At 35.7% G+C, this 18,785-nt stretch overlaps 4 protein-coding genes across 4 annotated transcripts; 2 read left to right on the top strand and 2 right to left on the bottom strand.

Annotated features, from left to right (window-relative positions):
• Positions 1-443: 443 nt before the first annotated feature.
• On the bottom strand, positions 444-2,323 carry LOC129253252 (chromatin assembly factor 1 p55 subunit). The gene is made up of 3 exons (XM_054891551.1): positions 1,987-2,323; positions 1,340-1,897; positions 444-1,281 (listed from the first exon to the last, which is right to left on the bottom strand). The coding sequence occupies exons 1-3, from the start codon at positions 2,006-2,008 to the stop codon at positions 572-574; spliced, it is 1,290 nt and encodes a 429-aa protein (XP_054747526.1). The 5' UTR covers positions 2,009-2,323; the 3' UTR covers positions 444-571.
• A 3,214-nt stretch (positions 2,324-5,537) lies between these two features.
• Positions 5,538-7,856, bottom strand: LOC129253049 (THO complex subunit 4). The gene is made up of 4 exons (XM_054891281.1): positions 7,474-7,856; positions 6,410-6,611; positions 6,154-6,351; positions 5,538-6,094 (listed from the first exon to the last, which is right to left on the bottom strand). Exons 1-4 carry the CDS (start codon positions 7,684-7,686, stop codon positions 5,952-5,954), a joined length of 756 nt encoding a protein of 251 aa, XP_054747256.1. The 5' UTR covers positions 7,687-7,856; the 3' UTR covers positions 5,538-5,951.
• Positions 7,857-9,253: 1,397 nt separating this feature from the next.
• LOC129248973 (dephospho-CoA kinase domain-containing protein) lies at positions 9,254-10,336 on the top strand. The gene is made up of 3 exons (XM_054888579.1): positions 9,254-9,444; positions 9,533-9,824; positions 9,883-10,336. Exons 1-3 carry the CDS (start codon positions 9,333-9,335, stop codon positions 10,193-10,195), a joined length of 717 nt encoding a protein of 238 aa, XP_054744554.1. The 5' UTR covers positions 9,254-9,332; the 3' UTR covers positions 10,196-10,336.
• A 6,740-nt stretch (positions 10,337-17,076) lies between these two features.
• LOC129247317 (jerky protein homolog-like) lies at positions 17,077-17,964 on the top strand. The gene is made up of 2 exons (XM_054886444.1): positions 17,077-17,272; positions 17,462-17,964. Exons 1-2 carry the CDS (start codon positions 17,077-17,079, stop codon positions 17,962-17,964), a joined length of 699 nt encoding a protein of 232 aa, XP_054742419.1.
• The last annotated feature ends 821 nt before the right edge of the window (positions 17,965-18,785 follow it).

Here is an 18,785-nt window from a genome sequence, read left to right as displayed (position 1 = left end):
TATGTAAGTATGGGGAATGTTTATGCTGTTACAACAACAACAACAACAACACAGTCTAAACAGATGTTCACACAACCATTTTATTCTAAATAGAATTTTTAGCGAATTTTAGTAAATGAACGAATAATTTGTGGAACATATTCACTAAATTAAAAAAAAAATTAGGAATTCGTAGATGCAATTATATTTATTAACAAATTGAAACATGCGTACTGATTTCCCCCAAAAAATTTGACAACCTGCTATTGCATTTCATCTAGGAGAGATGAAATGAGTTTCGCCTTTAGCCCAGTTATAATTTCGACTTTTGAGTAGTTTTTTCGGTATATATGTAAGGATTGGAGAATTTATTTTATTATGTGTTTTTTGAGATATCGCATGTTGACCGCTCAGTAATATGTTACAACTGAAGAACGTTGGCGTGCTAATATAAAACAAATAAATTACTAAGTCATATTTATTAATATCAAAAAACCATAAAGGAAATATTATTTTATGTCCACTTATAGGAGATTGATATAGTGGTTGGATTTAAAAATAAATATAAAAAATAACGAAAACCCAGAAGCAATTAGGCGGTGGGTGTTTCTAATTCAGATGCTGGTATTTCGGGTTCTTCATCATTATAAACATTTTCGGCCATTTGCCAAACTTGCATGATGTTGTCCTCTGAAACAGAACAAATTATCCAAGGTTCGTTGGGATTCCACGAGAAGTCTGAAATCTTCGCCGTATGTCCCCCGTGAATAAACAATAGCTCAGGAGGTCCGTCTTCGGCATCTTCTGCGCTCTGTTCTTCGCCTATTTTTGACAAATCCCATACGTGTAGACGGCGATCCGTACCAGACGATGCCAAGATTGTTTCATTATGGGGCGACCATTGCACTTGGAAGATCTCGTCCTTATGTGACTCGAAGGAATGCAATTTTAATTTAAGATTACGCAAATCCCATAAAGCTACTGTTTTATCAGCAGAACCGGTAGCCAAAATGAATTCCGAATAGGGGTTAAAACTTAAGCAATTTACTTCGGCTGTGTGTGCATCTACAGTGTGAGATGGTTTCGATGTATTATTATTACGAGTATCCCAAATCATTAGTTTCTGATCATCAGCCACAGAGCCAAAAAGTGATTCATGCAGCAAATGCCAGGCAACATCTTCCACTACTGCAGTGTGACCGGTGAAAATATTCTTTGCATCAATTACCCTGTGTTCCTTAGGAGTCGCGTTAATATCCCAAAGGCAAATTGTATGATCATCAGACGCAGATAACAGATAACCTATACAATTAAGACTCCTAAATAAGCATACTTAATAAATTATTGCACCTTAACTAACCATTTAAATTTGGATTCCATGACAGACCGTACCCCTCTTTCTGATGTCCTCGTAAGCGCAAGTCCGGATGACATTCTCCTGATGGTTCTGGCTTACTAGGATGTTTCGTGTAATCAAACACAAGCACATCACTTGATGGCGTTTTTGTAGCAATTACACACGCATTTTGGGGCATATAACGTGCTCGATTTACTTCACCCTCATGGTTGATTTTAATTTCGATTTCAATCTTCCCACAAACCGATCCAAACCCTCCAAACTCCCCTTTCTCATTGTCGTAGTGAGAACCATCGAACTGTGCGTCTTCGCTGGGCAACTGAACGCTTGCAATGAGCAAGTGGTTTTGTTCATCCGATGTATGAGTTCCCAGGATTAAACGATGCACCGAATAATCTTTACCTTCCTGCTTAGTCACGTCTGGAAGCCACTGTGCGGTTAGCGATGGCCATTCCAAGGCGTGGGTCATTACCAAATCGTACAGAAATGGAGTATTTTTCTTCCAGATTTTATACTCCTCGTTAATGACACGTTCCTCGACGGCATCATCGAAAGACTCAGCTGCAAAGAGTTACAATAGTTACAATATATAGTAAACAGTTCACTTTAACGCGAATGTGTTTAAAGAAAATCATTTCAAAAAATCTTACCATTATCACTACGATCGACCATGATTTCAGTATTGTTCACACCGCTGGCGTTGACTTAAAGGCGCCAAAACAACAAAGCAACAGCGGCGAAAAAAACAAAAGAGACTGAGAAGTACACTCACACCTACTGATGAAAATTCCACTACACTACTAGGAGTGTGTAAATAAATGTATTTATTGGTTTAAAATTTTTCTTACTGCCTTATATTAGTATGCAATGTTCACAAATATCCAGATATTTTGAAACAAACCGCAAGTGACAATAAAACTCATCGGTTGCGAGAAGAATAGTTCAGATGCAAGCTATAGTACTTGACGAGGGAAGTTAGCTGTATTTTCATGGAAAAAAGCGGCATACTTAGCGTTGCCAACTATACATTTGGCACATGGAAGAATCAATACTTGAGGGAGAGAAAGCATTAATAACCATGTTCACACACGGTAAATAGAATAAGGTGTGGCCAACATCGGTCTGTTAACTGGCTTTCTGCAATTTGTATGACTCAGTCGCTGACGTTACACGGAATGTGACAGCTATTTGTTTACGAGACTGGGATGGTGATATAAGGAAAAATCAACGCAGCCAATGCTCATGATACTTCGGTGAATCCCAACAACGACTGATTGCAAGAGCGTAAGAATACTTCTTAAATGAGGGCACAATTATGCTGTGATTTATCGATTAGAAAAGTTACTGAACACGGTTTCTATAAACTAACCAATCTGAATCTTCAAACAAACGAGTATAATCGAAGTTCACAGTTAAGTCTGACTATGTAAACGGCAATCTCGTAAATGTGACCATCAATCTTATACACTTTTTGAATTTCCCTATCCTATTTTTCAAATATTGAACCTAGTTTCAAAAATTATGAAAATGCTAAATAGATATTGAATGTTTAGGATACATTGCAAGCGGAGTACGATCCATCAATATGGACTTATTTCGTCGCGACAACCTGTACTTCTTGAAATGTACTTTTCAACTGGTTATCTCTTCCAAGCAATTTAGCTTCTTCATATTCAAGAATGTTCTGCAAATGGTACGATTTAAGATAAAAGCGATTTACAAAACATATTCGGAGATTTAAAAGTCGTGTATACGACGTAAATATTCTATCAGTCTCAGTGAAAAAGTATCACTTTCATACAATTATTCAAAAATATTTTGCAAACCTCATCGATCGTACGATTTGCAAAACGTAGCTAATTATTTTCTCTTGAGATACGTAGATTCACATGTGCCTGTTTTAATGCAAAGGGTGTGAGGAAATTGGGCCTCCAGATTACGCCAAGTGCGCACCAAAGCTGAATCCGTCTGCATTTTGAGTTCGCAACTGGATTACGGCTTTTTCGTCCTAATCGAGACTTGGCTAAATGTTAACTTCTTTGATGAGGAGTTCTTCGCCACAACTCTCTTTGATGTTTTTCGCAAGGATTGAGATTTTGCTGAAACTGGTGTTAGTAGGGGTGGTGATGTACTTATTGTTACACGCAGTCATCCTCCTGCCTCTTTTTATGTGCTACTGGATTCCAATTCCGTGCGTAAAATTAAAAGATGCGTTTGGTGTGCTGTATATTTGCGTGTCCTATATTCCGCCGGGTTGCTCCGATGGCATATATAAGCCCCTATTGGGAGCATCCCAGCACATTATGAGAAAATTGGTGACAGCAACTTAGCCGACTTCAATTTAAGTAATATTTCTTGCAACTTTATGGATAATAATTTTCTGCCTCCATTTGAGTTTATGCAAATTTTACTTAATTGATAACTTACTATATATTCAATTATCACAAATCAATAGATTTTTAGACTTTATATTTGATAGCTCTTATATTCATTTTATACTCGCGCTTGCTGTTAGTTATGTATGTATGTAGATTTCGCCTTCCAATCACCATGACAGTCTATTGGTGTTGGAAGTTGAATTTACAATATTTTGAAGTAGTAGTCAGTTTATTTTAATTACTCGCGTTATAATTTTGTTGAATTAAATAATTTGTTTGCGCTGGATTGCTTTCGGCAATTTGAAAATGTGGCTGTAGTTGGCTGTTATGACATTTTTAGATTTGTATTATTTGAAACTTGCGTGAGTCACATCCCAATGTTAAGTGTTAAGTTGTCGAAGCGGTCGAAGAACTCAAACGACTAAGAGAATTGAAGAATAAGTTTTATAAAAAGCAAAAGCATTGTTAATGCTGATTTTCGTAGGCGGCGCGTGTTTTTCAGAGGTAAATTCAACAAGCTCAATAAATCTTTATACGGAAATTATATTCGTAATGTAGGAAGCGTCGATTCATCTTAAAAGCGTCTTGACTAATTCCACCTCCGATGCTGTCAATCTTTTTTCTATATTTTTTTCTTCGAATTCTATGTCATACACTCCTGATTTTGACTTTGTCCATGAAGATATCCTGTTTAATGTAATAATCGTATAGACAAAATATAGTTTCCAGTTAAAATGTGTTTTGCCCCAAACAACATGGGTTTGTTCCGGCAGATTTACTTTAACTAATTGAGTTGCCTTTAAGGAATATTCGGATACCCTTCAAATAGGGGTTTTCAAATGGATGCAATCTACTCAGATTTTTTGAAGGCTTTTGATAGGGTATCTCACTCAATTTTAATAAACTAAATGTAGGGGTTTCGGCTTTCATTCTCAATTTTTAGTGTCTAACTTCCTATCTTCATAATAGACACTGTGTCGTTAGACTTGATAATGTATCATCTTATTCTTTTGTTGTTTCCTCTGATGTCCCCCAAGGTAGTGTCCTAGGCCCGTGGCTATTTGTCCTCATCATTAACGATATTTCATCCTGTTTTTCCAAGTGTAATTTTCTATACGCGGATAATCTGAAAAAAAAAAACATATATATATATATAATTGGCGCGTGCACCCTTTTTAGGTGCCTGGCCGAGCTCCTCCTCCTATTTGTGGTGTGCGTCTTGATGTTGTTCCACAAATGAAGGGACCTACAGTTTCAAGCCGACTCCGAACCGCATATATTTTTATGAGGAGCTTTTTCATGGCAGAAATACACTCGGAGGTTTGCCATTGTCTGCCGAGGGGCGACCGCTATTAGAAAAATGTTTTTCTTAATTTTGGTGTTTCGCCGAGATTCAAACCTACGTTCTCTCTGTGAATTCCGAATGCGTACGCACCAACCCATTCGGCTACAGCGGCCACCTCCTTTTAGGAGGATTCTAGTCCAATTAAAGGCTTCTTTTTCCTTAGACGTTGATTTTTCTTACTCTAAATCTGCTTTCAAGAAGTTACTTTAAGACTCTTGTCATAAGGTCTTTGTTCGAATCTATCTATTTTATAGTCTGCAAGCATCCTGTTTGTGGATTAATAAATAAATAAATGTTAAAAGGGAAGCGATCGTATTTAAACATTAATACCATAAAACCATAAATTAGAGATTATTTCATAGATATTAAAAATATTTTTCTGTGCTCTATTACGATTCAAGCAGATATGCTACCAGAGTTGCTCTTGTCCGCTTTAATCAAGTGTCACAAAAAAAAAAAAAAAAAAACACAAAACGAATGGATTACTTGATTGTAATGTTTTATTTACAGTTTCAGAAAAAATATTGATATTCACGAAAATGTGAAGTGTTTACGAGTACAAAAGATGAAATAATGATATGCTAAAACTTAAGTTTCGGCTTTAAATTATACATTCCGAAGCCTAATGATGAATTGAAAATTATTTCAAAGTTCTTGAGTAAACTAATACAATTCTGATACATACTAAAGGTAAAAACTGAAATAAATCTTTTATTGACATCGTACAAATTGTTGTTCGAGAAAACTTTCGTATTTTTTGTACTTTTTGGTTTTAGTTTTAAAGATCATATTTTGTTATACCTTCTTGCTCAAGTAACATTTATTCACATATTTTAAAGTCAAGGGCAAAAATTATTTTAATATTGTTAGCTATTAATTTCTTAAATTATCTCTAAATTTTCATATCATTAACATAAGCATCCAACTCAGCATCTAATTCAGCTGCTGTTTTTTCTGGAGCTTTGGTGCGCCCACCTCGTTTGCCACCAACAGCTCCCTTACGGTTTGGTGGTCCACGGCGTGCTCCGCTGGTCGCTATAATTGTAATATGACAACTCAAAATCAAGGCGAGAAGTTATTCACAAATTTATTACCTCCACGTCTAGCAGGTGGGGCTGTACCCGTCCTACGCTTGACCGGACTACCGCCTATGCGACCAACTCTGGTCAGAGCCGAAACGTCCGATGTGGTTAATTGAATATTCATTGGCCGTCCATCGAGAGGTACACCATTATATTGTTTAATAGCCTTAAGTGCATCAGAGCGGCGTTCAAATACAACATCAGCGGTACCTTTATGTTATTGAAATTTTCATAATTAAGAAAGTGTAAAATATAATACTAAACCAACCCAATGATCTTCCAGAGCGATCGTAATGCACCGCTGCCTTCTTCAGCGGCCCGAATTCGGCAAACAACTCCTGAATGTCCGAGTCCGACACACCATAATCCAAGTTGGAGACGAGTAACTTTGCTACCTCTGAAGATCCTTTTAAAATACCACGTTTTGGTCCGTCGTACATATCGTGTTTCCAAGCGCTGTTTACATCGCCCTAGAGGGAGTAGGAGTAGTAGGTTGTGATGGGATTCGTTTTGTGATCAGTTGTTGTTGTTGTTTTGTTGTGGAATTTGCATTCTAAGGAATTTATGTTCTTTTCTGGTTCGATTGCGATCTCCGATAGCGTCGCTGCAGTTAAACAACTTCATTCTCAAATTAGTCTTTACGTGTTTATGACCATTGGCCATTAACGCCCACCGCTTGGAAGTGACGGTGACGGTCGGCAGCACAAGGTGCGTTATACGCGCCACCGAGTAAACGTGCGTACCAACGAACGAAGAGAGTACCGTTGACGCATCAGTCAAACGGTAAAATCAACTCAAATGTAATATGCAATTCAAAGAAAATTAAACATAGGCATTGCTAAGCAGAAATTTATAATACAAGTGAAACATTTATCGATCAATTTAACGAGGTTAAGTAGTATAAAATAACAATTTAGGAAATGGTAATTGATGCAATGTGCTCTGAGGTAAATGTTGAGCTCCTGTCGTGGCTAATGCACACGAAAGCCACCGAATTTTCTCGTAATCATTCCTCCTTTGATTAATTTAATTTATTTTCCATCATCCAAACACACTGCAGCTTTCAGCAAGTCCCGTTGTGTAGCCATTTTATGCATTTATTAACTTTTAGTTTTGTATGCATCGCGAAAAAATTCACGATCGCAAATTTATGTTGTATTTTTCATTCTGTCGGCCATATTTTATGGTTGATATAAATGACCGAACAGAAATAAATATAGCAAAATAAAGCACATGACTCCACAAATGGTTTTTTTACTGCCGAATGCTAATTTACACGCTCACGTATCGTTATCCATTTTTATTCGATTCATTTTATTTCAAATTCTTTACCCTTGCGAATTTCGCCTTTTGTATGCCGCCTCCGCGACTACGTCCTTTCAATGTAGCGCCACCAACTGGTCTGCGACGTCCATCAGCATTACCACCGCCGCGAGTTGGTCGTCCACCACCACGACGAACACCACTGGTACCACGTCCGCCACCAGTTTTGGGCTTTTGGCTTTTTATAATATCATCCAAACTCATATCAATTTTATCCACCATTGTGAACCTGTTTTTTTTTTCTTTAGTGTTTATTTCAAAGGTAGATATCCACTTTATAGAAGCCCTTTAACTTTTTATCAATTAATTTTACAAAAAATTACGAATTTTATTTTTATCGCGCACGATTTCCCCTTCACATCAAATTACACAAGGAATTTACAGATGCATATAAAATAAAATGGCGGTCGCTACAGCGGTGTAACCAAACGTAGCCCCAGGGTTGCATAGTTGTTACTCGTTGTAAGAAAAACTTTTTAATGCCTTAGTGAGAGAAATGCTTACACCATCTCTTAGTAATTAAGTTGTCTAATATAGTCTGTAAGAATTATTTGTAGACTGAATGAACTGAATATATAACATCTTGTATTTAAATACGACAAACAAAAAATTTAGCAACAATAAATTATTTCTTATGGAAATAATACTTTCAGCATCGAATGCACTTCGTTAAAATACAAAAATATCAAATAAAAACAATGGCTGTTTAATTGAAGATTGTAAGTTATTCAAGTTATTCGGTATACGATATTCATGATGTATTCGACTAATCGGGTGTTATGTAATATATTCCCCGGGAATATATTAGAAGGTAAAAATTTATAAGCATAAAAAGAATTGAATAATATAACAACTCAGAATATTAATTACACAACAGACATTCAAAAGTATGAAGAAGTCCACTTTTCACCAAATTAAACTTTTTTTATTTACAAAAAGTGCTTTCCCCATCATATATTTCAGTTGGAGAGTTTTAGCCCCTCATCGGAAATATTTTCTTGGACAGCCTCTGTTTCTCCTTTATGTTAAAGAAGATTAATTTTTTATAAGGAAATTTTATTCTTTATTCAATATTACCCCGTCTCTTTCATTCCACAGACGTTCTTTGATTTGCATTTTTGTTTATGAAATGGCGAAATTTATGCACACGACTGTGTTATTATTCGTAAGAAATTCGTGGAAAACAAGCAGCTGATTATGCCATTCTATTGCAAAATCGAAATACATGTAAATTTCGTTTTTGTAAGTCTGCTGCTGCATTGTATGAATTGGCCTTGGCAAATATTGCTCAAGGCTGCAAAGTGCTGTTTAATTTACTCACTTGTAAACCCATAGTTTAAACAATGTGGCAGGTGCAAGCTCATGGTTCGAACACAACCATGTGTCATTTCTAAGACAGTCTGGGTTACTGGAATGACCCGGATTTGCATCCGGCCAAGGACTTGCCACTCCTGCACACATTCCTCATACGTGTACGGGGGATGTATATTCTGTTATGATGTTTGTCAAGTATATGAATGTTCATTATCATTGTTAACAACAGATATGATTGCTCAGGCCTGGTGTTAGTTAGCGAAATAGCTATACGTATATCAAAGCTGTTGCGAAAATTCTTACATTATAATCAAAATGTAAATTTAATTGCTTATTTCAGTATTGAAGAATATGTTTTTTCTCAGTTAAAATTCAATGTCTTGCAGGGAGGTTTTATTAGAATTACTTAAAAAAATTAAAAAAATTTAAGTGTGGCCACTCTATTCACCTTGTTACCGCGATTGGCAACGTGGTTATCAGCTGATTGGTTTATTGCAATTGGGCAAATAGTTTACAAAGTAAAATTGACCAAGTAAATTTAAAATTAAGTTAAAATGTTTATTGTGGCCATAACGGGAGGAATAGCTACAGGCAAAAGCACGGTAAGCCAAGTGTTCCGGGACAATGGTATACCAGTCGTTGACGCCGATAAAATTGCTCGAGAAAGTAAGTTAATGTACTATTAAGATTACTTCGTTAATAATGATTAGCATTAATTAATAAAAACATGAACTAAGTATAACTTGGCTTTCAGTTGTGCAACCTGGAACAACATGTTGGCATAAAATACGACAAGTATTTGGTGAAGAAATTATTCTGCCAACTAAAGAAATCAATCGTGAGGCCTTGGGCAAGGCCATTTTTAGCGACAAACAATTACGCGGCAAATTAAATCAAATTACACATCCGGTAATTCATCGCACAATTTTCCTGCAGGTTTTTAAACATTTCATGAGTGGGCACTCGTGGATTGTGCTCGATTTGCCCCTGCTCTTCGAAACGGGCATACTTATGGAATTTATATATAAGATAATTACTGTGTCGTGGTAAATAAAAAAAGACTATAGATAGATATTTTTTTTTTTAATATTTTCTCGTTTTTAGTGACGCTGAGATACAGTTAAATCGACTTATGCAACGTAACGAATATTCAATGGAGGATGCTAAAAAACGTATTGAATCTCAAATGCCATTAGATAAAAAATGCGACCAGTCGCATTTCGTCATTGATAATTCCGGTAGCATTGAAGAAACAAAGGAGGCAGCTCTGCGCATCGTCCAACTAATGAATGACTCCAAACATCATTGGCGCAATCGTGTGACACTTTTTGGCATAGTTTTGGGACTCGGACTGGTATTATATTATTTGAATCGAATATTTAAAATCTTTCCGAGTTCCGATACGCAAATTGAATAATTCAACTTAGATATTCAGAATACGCTCTGTTAAAAATAAATCGCAAGCATAAAATAAATTTACTTGATTTTATCTCCACTATTAAACATTTCCAAATATACACGAAATAACCAAAGAATAAATTAAAATACAAAATCAGAAAAGAAAATGTTTTTCAATTCATATTTAGTCGAATGTATTCAAAAGCCATTGTTGGTCTCATTTGAAATGGAAAGTAGATTATCCATCTAAACAAATCTCATTTACCAGATAGCCCTGATAACTGAATACAACTTGTATGTTCGTTGGCAATCAAGCGGGGAAGGCTGTTATACTAACAGCTATAGTTGAATCTATATTTTATAGCAAATTCAAAAATAATTAACAGTAGCTCTAAAATTGTTTTCGAGAGCTACATTCTATTATATTATGCAATTTTCATACACCAACCGACTTTGATGTGAAAACTAAACTGCCGTTATTTTTTCAAACGACTCGCGATTTTTGGTTACCACATAAGGCCACGTTCGTTTATGAATGAATGATACTTACCCGATGCTTTGCCTTTAAAGTTGTGCTATTTTCAAGATTTTATATATATTTACATGTGTTTGAGCCATTCTTCGGCAATTGAGCATCCCACGGTCTGCCCAAAGTAGTTGAAATTTAGATTATCAGCAATAGTTAAAAAAAAAATTTAAAAACGTTTAATTTTTAATACCGAGTAGCGTTTTTCAGAATTTAATATGACAGACGAAGTTTTCAAATTCATCGGATTAACTTAAAACTCGTTCCTCGGGTGTTTTTAAGGTCGTTAAATGACCATTAGAAGTAAAAGTAAGATTTAGGCCCGATTTTTAGAATGCGAATTGAATGGAAGGTTTGAGATTAAAGTGGTTGACGTGCAATACATATCCAATCCAAGTGTCAACCTCACCTAGGCGCGGTGAATCTCGTTATAATAATATGTATACAAAAAATATAAATTTGTATACCCTGGTGTTTTGTGGATGTAAAATCACGACAAACATTATTTCGTCGGAATCTGTTACACTTGGACACGAAATGTGTTCTGAGAAGGGAATAGTTAAGAATATAGTACATTTCGGGACGACTGAATAAACGGACCTGATACTTTCTGTAGTAGGTCGTCAAAACTTTATAAAATGTCTTTTGACACAGCCTGACGGACAGAGACATACAATCACGTGCTTTTGAACTTGAAGTTAAAACGAACACAATGCTTATTGTTGTTGGTGCTGTAGCTGTATACTTAACCTTGTCAGTGTAGTGTAGATTACCGGTCGTCTTCGTCTAGCTCTTCTAACGGTAGGCCCAGGAAACTTACTGTTTCGACAGGTTGGGTCCAGAGGGAGAGGGGTGTTAGATGAGTTTGTTTGATGGGGCATGTGAAGAGGTGGTTAGTGTCGTGCGGGGTGCCTTCACATGCTGGATATATGTATGTTTAGTATGTAGGGGTCAATTCTGGATAGGTACGAGTTTAGCCTGCTACAGTACCCAGAACGTAATTGTGCTGGCTGGAGCTCTTCATCTGCTATGGGTGGTGGTTGGACTCTGATTACGGCATTTCGGGGTCGGCACCTTAAGAAGGTGGAAAGTACATATACCCCGATGAATGTCGTTAATTGTCTGTCTAAACACTCAAAAAACCTTTTCTCAAAACCATGACCTGATAGGCGCTTTTGTATTTTTTACCACAGAAGAGTGCTTAGTGCATAAAAACTCAACGGAGCTAATCTCATATAAAATTAAAATAAAAAAAAATGTATAGATTTGTGTGTGTGTGTTATAACAACCGAAAATATTTATAATTTTGTTTAATTGATTTTATTTTGTTTTATACGTTTCATTTCTGTAAATTTGAGATTTTCTACTTATTATGCATTTGTCAAAATATTCATCAGTGACAATTGTCAAAAAAAAGAAGAAAATCAAAACACTGATAAAAAGGTTGTCTGTAAAGTCGGTTTACTGACGATAGTTTAACGTGACAACGTCATAAGAAAATATTTATGGAATGGTTGCAATTTTCAAAACAAAATTTTAATTTTATTTGTTTGATAGATATTTTGTATGGATATAGAGGAGGAGGTAAATGGAATTGCAATGGAATAAGTCAAGTTACATTTACACAAACGTGAAAAATGACGAAACATTTATCAAATTCATGAAAGATATCTTCAATTTCGATTGTGCATCAGACGTTAGTAAGTCAACAACACTAAGAGGCACCATCATCGATTTGCCTTTTTCAAGACACTTTACACTCGAAACACTCCCTTTCATTTCCTACTTTTTCTATCATCGTCCTATTCTCAACAGAGAAATGGTTCATTACCATGCACACAAGAAGAAGGCATATGCAAATACAAGTATGTGAATTTATGTATATACAAATGCGCATATACATACATATACATACATACATATATATGCTCACTCAAGTAGGACAGAGCCAGATGTCGAACGTTGCCGAACGCGGGGGCCGATTGTGCTCTTTGTCGTTCGTTCCGCGCTCTCGCTTGCAGTTCAAGCACATTAGCTTACATTTGCTTGCGTACGGAATAGATTCGTATATTTGATATGTCCATATGATTTGTATGCATTTTTACATATAGATTTGTTCTTTTTGAAAATTGCGCGAAATTGTATATGTATATGCATGTTTATATACATATATTAGTATACAACATATCTTATAAGGTATGTGGTAAATATTACTATAAATTTTTTCCTTCATATATAATAAAAAAATTAATAATAATAACATTAAAACAACAGGTATTATTAACAAACTTGGTTTTATTTTAAATTCTTCAAGTAAATCAAATTAATAATAATCAATAAGAAGGCATATTCAAATACAAATACGTGAATTTATATATGTACATATGCGCATATACATACATATATACGCTCACTTAAATAGGAGAGAGCAAGATGTCGAACGTTGCCTTTCGTTTGCTTTGTCGTTCGTTCCGCGCTTTCGCTTGCAGTTCATTCAAGGTAACGGCAATGAGCAAGGTAACGGCAAATGAGCAAGGTAACGACAAATGAGCAAGGTAACGACAAATGAGCAAGGTAACGACACATTTTTTCGTGCGTGCAGCCGGCTAAATTGAATTATAAGACGTTATCACGTCAAAAACTCGAATTTGATATAGTTAGGTTAAAATGGTTGCCCAGTGAGAGAGGGCACACTTGGTCGAAGAAATCAAATTCGTTTTTTGTGATACCATTGCAGAGAAAGTCCATACATACTTACTAAGGCAAGAACATTTTCTGACTACCATAGCAAGTATTTCATTAACTTATTTTAAGTAAGAAAATATTTGTTGATAAATAGCGAAAATTCCAGTGCAAATGAAGAGACACGTCAGTTTTCACAGGGAAGCAAAATATTTATCAATACAGTTGTTTATCAATTGAAAATGTACTAAGCAAACAGTGCTCGCTGATAAAACTCGCTGGTATTTTGAATAATAAATTTAAAACATGACCACACTTAATAAATGCATTGTTTTGTTGCAGCTATGAACTTTTACTTATTTAAGTAGCCACGTACCTTTTATAAATTACTTAATAAAATATTAAATATACATAAATGCGAGTGTATGTGTACATATGATATATTTTATGCGGTGGACAGGTTCTAGAGAAAGGCGCATATAAAAAATTCGCATTAAAAAGACTTAACTTGTATTGAGGAGTAATACGTTCCGTAATTTTCTAAAATCGCATAAAACCAACACAACAAGTTTAAATTAGCTTAAAACCGCCTAAAAAAGTTTGCCGAAATTAAAAGAAATAGGCTGCTTAATAAATTACTTCGAATGTCCGAAAGAAATTCATATAAAAGCGTCAACTAAACTTCTATTCAAACTTAGTTTTACATTTCTTAATCATTATCGCTATCTGATAATGGTTTGCACCGTTCGCGAAGTGCACCGTTCCAAATCATCTTCGTCATCAGAAGAGACTGTAGCTGCAATATATACTTGCGGTAAGGGCGGTGGATTTTCACAAACTTCATTCTCTTTCTTTTCTGACAATGTAATCAGTAATTAAGCTTTGCGATGATTGTTCAAGAAATTTTTGGATGAAATGCAAACCGCATAACTTCAAAATCGCATAAAAATAATCCGCATAAAACAAGATCTTAGTACCTGCATACATACACATAGGTATGTGCATACAGCTATTTTTTGGAGGTTTTGTTTTTTAGAATTTTGTTTAATGTTTTTTGAAGTGAAACTTCTTTTGTCTCGAAGGATGAAACGCTGTGAGGAGTAAAACCATAGCGTTTCATCGATATGTGACGCTACGCCAGCGCCATCTGTTAAAAGCGTGGCGTGGATGAAACGCTGTGAGGAGTAAAACTACGCTAAACTACGTAAAACTCACGCTATGCCAGCGCCATCTGTTAAAAGACTGGCGTGGCGTGTCGTCGTGAATGTAATGCGGTCGTTTATTATTGCATTCTTATCGAATGTAATTTGTAAATATGACATTTGATTGACGGCCACCGTAGCCGAGTGGGTTGGTGCGTGATCACCATTCGGAATTCACAGAGAGGTCGTTGGTTCGAATCTCGGTGAAAGCAAAATTAATGAAAACATTCTTCTAATAGCGGTCGCCCCTCGGCAGGCAATGGCAAACCTCCGAGTGTATTTCTGCCATGAAAAAAATCTGCTCATAAACATATCATAAAACAAAATGAAATAAATGCATAAAAAAAAAAAAAAAAAATTTTTCTTGTGATTCGAACCAAGGATTTCGGATCGGAAGCCCACATTGCTAGCCGCTGGGCTATCGCGCTGTGCTGTCGCCGCAAAATAATGTATCATAAATCTGTTTACCATACCAAAGACCATACACTTTGCGAACGCATTTCGGTGGAAACAGTTGACAGTTATCCCAAACACAATATTATATTAGTAACGCGAGACGCGTCATAGAGTGTGTGTGTAGTTTTGAGCAAATCTTACAAACATATTTTGTTTTGTTGATTGATTTCTGTTAAATATGGCATCAAATCAACAAAAACGGAAACCGAAAACAGGTGCTGAACGGCAACGTGAGTATTTGGAGCGTAAAAAATTAAGAGCTACTGTTGAACACCGTGACAGTGAATCCTCCGGTTGTACGATAAGTGATAATTTGTAGTACCAACAACAAGATGCGGAACTACCATTGATGCAGTATTTCATCGATACCTTGATAGATTAGAATGTAGATCATTTTTTACGTATTTCAGTTACCATAAAGCCCTTGTTTCATTTTTGGAAAACGAATCCAATAATGATAATGACAATGCCGAGAACCAAATGTAATTGAGTACAATAAATTCATTTCTTTTTATATTAAAATAAATAAATAATTCTGTTTAATAAAATTCCATTCCATGCTTTCCATGACTTCTGCATGCATTATATTGAAATAATAGTTAAATTATTGATTTGTTGATAAAAGAAGTTTCACTTCAATCGTGCGGGTTCCGTGAACTACCACACACTTTCTTTTTTTTTTATTATTTATTACATTCAAAATTACCCTTTATTTAGATTCTTATTTTTGATGTATGCGTCCCTCAAACACATGTTTTTTTTTCAATACAATTTAAAAAAATTTATTACTTTAATATTTGCCATGTTAATAAATATGTGATTTCTAAAATCGGTTTATCTTAAATTTTAAATGGTTTTAATTCATGGTATATTTAGATGCTTCAAGGTATTGCATTTGTACTGAAATTAAAAAAGTTATGTTCCAAAGTAAATCCCGGGATCACAGGATTACTTAAGAAATATCCTGAAAAACGGAGATCAAAATTTTCTGGTAATACAGTACTCCCTGGATTATCCGTTTCTCTGTTATCCATCACCTCCGTTTTAAGATTTTCCACAATACATATTGCAATAATAGTCATGAAACGGTCGAAATCATGTTGGAACAAAACTCCTCGCGGAATACTTTTGTTTTTCACTTTATTCATTGATTTTCTTTTATTTTCGTTCGCTCGATAGAAATGCGTGTGAACGCAGCAGAGCAAATTAACTGTTGTTTTGTCCATTCTACCCAAAACAAATTCTTGGAATTCTTTTTCGATGTGACATTCAGTACAATGAGATTTTCAGTTTGATTTGAATTTCATGATGAGCAGACATTTAAAATGGAGCCTTCAACAACAAAAAAAATACCGAAGCGTAAACGAGTAGTGGTCACTATTGAAAATAAATTAAAAATTATTGAGGAAATAGAAAAAGGTTCAACAATTGTTACATTAAGTGAAAAAAGATACCACTCAAATCAAACAATATGCTGCGTCGATGGAATCTTTGGGAGGTCGGTCAAAAAAACACTAAACGATGAAAAAGACATTGCATGAAAAAGTCGATGAAGCATTATTCTAGTGGTTTAATCAAATTCGGAGCAAAGGCGTTCCATTATCTGGTCAAATATTGAAAGAAAAGGCGTTATTTTTTAATGAAAAACTAGGAGGTCCGAAGGATTTCAAGGCTAGCTCAGGTTGGTTGTATGGCTGGCAAAATCCACATGGCGTGAAGGAAGTTTCGATACAAGGTGATAAGATGAGCTCCATAGGTGCCAACGAAATCGAAAAATGCACAAAAAATTTCAAAATTTTCGTCGAAAATCATGGTTTTATCCGTGAGCAAGTTTTCAATGCTGATGAAACGGGTCTGAACTATAAAGCGCTCCCAAAAAAGACGCTCGATTTTTGTGTGAATAGCTATGCACCTGGAGGGAAAATGCAAAAGCAACGAATAACATTGATGGTTAGCGCAAATTCAAGTGGTTATAGGCTCCCATTAGCTGTAGTTCATACGGCTAAACGTCCACGTTGTTATACAAAATCAAACATGAATGCTCTTCCTGTGGCTTATTATGCTCAAAAGAATGCTTGGGTGGATCAAACGATTTTTCGCGACTGGTTCATGAACAGTTTTGTTCCAAATGTTCGAAATTATTTAATGTCGGAAGGATTATCACAGAAAGCAGTTTTGGTTCTGGATAATGCCCCATCACATCCAGTTGAAGATTTAAAAAGTGATAATGGTAATATTTTTTGTTATTTCCTGCCACCGAATTCAACTGCAGTTCTACAACCCATGGATCAATCAGTAATTGAAACTTTAAAGCGTCGATATCGGAAAAAATTTATTCAGGACGTCGTTTCGCAAGAGAATATTGATTTGGCAGATTAATGGAAGAATTACAACATTAAAAACGCAATTGATAATGTAGCTGATTCATGGTCTGAGTTATCGTCGACAACATTGGAAAAATGTTGGAACAAACTATGGCCAAATACAGAATCGCCTTCGAATAACAATGACGATGTCTCACAGGCTGATGTTGTGACTAGTACATCTTCGGCTTTGCCATTGGAAAATAGTGAAACGATCAATGAATGGTTGAATTGGGACGAAAATGATTGTGGTTATGAGCTTTTGACTGACGAACAAATAATTAATGAAGTGAATAATGAAGAAGAAAATAATGATGATTACGATGGAACAGATAACAATAATGAAAATGGTCACAATCCTACTGCTTCATTTCTAAGACAAGAAGCCAAAATTGCTGCATCAAATTTAGAGAAATTTATCGCCTGGTATGAAATGCAAGATGAAGCCGGCTTGGCTGACACTATTCGTTTGCGCCAATTTCTTCTTTTCGCAAAGAATAAAACTCAAGTCACTGTAAAGCAAAAGACACTAACTGAATTCTTTTCAAAAACAAACTAAACTCGTTATAAAATAATGATATAATCATGTAATGCATGTAAATTTTACCGTTTGTTCATTTCTCTCAAAATTTCAGTGTACTTTTCGATTCTGTACACAATCTAGAGGTTTGTTTTTTAGTAATGGTCTATTAATTAGTTCGTGCGGTTTTACAACAGATGGCGTAACTTGATTATTATTCCATCGATCCACATTTCCAAACATTCATTGGAGAGCTACTGTCGTAAGGCACAAACGTCAGTATAAGTTTTTTATTTGAAGCGTAAACAACAATATTTTTACCACACTTGAAAATGTCGAATTTCGTGCCAAATAATGTGTTTTTGCGGGGAATTCTTCTTCATTATTTTAATATGAAGAAAAAAGCAGCCAAACGTGCCAGAAGTGGTTTGCACGCTTTAAAAGTGGTGATTTTGGCTTGGAAGACGAAGAACGCGAGGGTGCGCCGCCAAAGTTCATGGATACCGAATTGGAGGAATTGCTCGATCAAGATCCGGCTCAAACGCAAGAAGAGGTTGCAAAAACTTTGGGAGTTGATCAATCAACCATTTCCAAACGTTTAAAAGCCATGGGAATGATCCGAAAGGTAGGCCATTGGGTGCCGTATGAATTGAAGCCAAGAGACGTTGAACGCCGTTTTATGGCATGCGAACAACTGCTTCAACGGCACAAAAGAAAGGGTTTTTTGCATCGAATTGTGACTGGCGATGAAAAGTGGGTCCATTACGACAATCCAAAACGTCGGGCAACGTATGGATACCCTGGCCATGCTTCAACATCGACGTCGGCGCAGAATATTCATGGCCTGAAGGTTATGCTGT

Source organism: Anastrepha obliqua, chromosome 1, assembly GCF_027943255.1.
Source record: "Anastrepha obliqua isolate idAnaObli1 chromosome 1, idAnaObli1_1.0, whole genome shotgun sequence".
Classification (NCBI taxonomy): domain Eukaryota; kingdom Metazoa; phylum Arthropoda; class Insecta; order Diptera; family Tephritidae; genus Anastrepha; species Anastrepha obliqua.
Note: the sequence above shows the minus strand (reverse complement) of the source record. Positions and strands in the feature narration are given on the sequence as shown.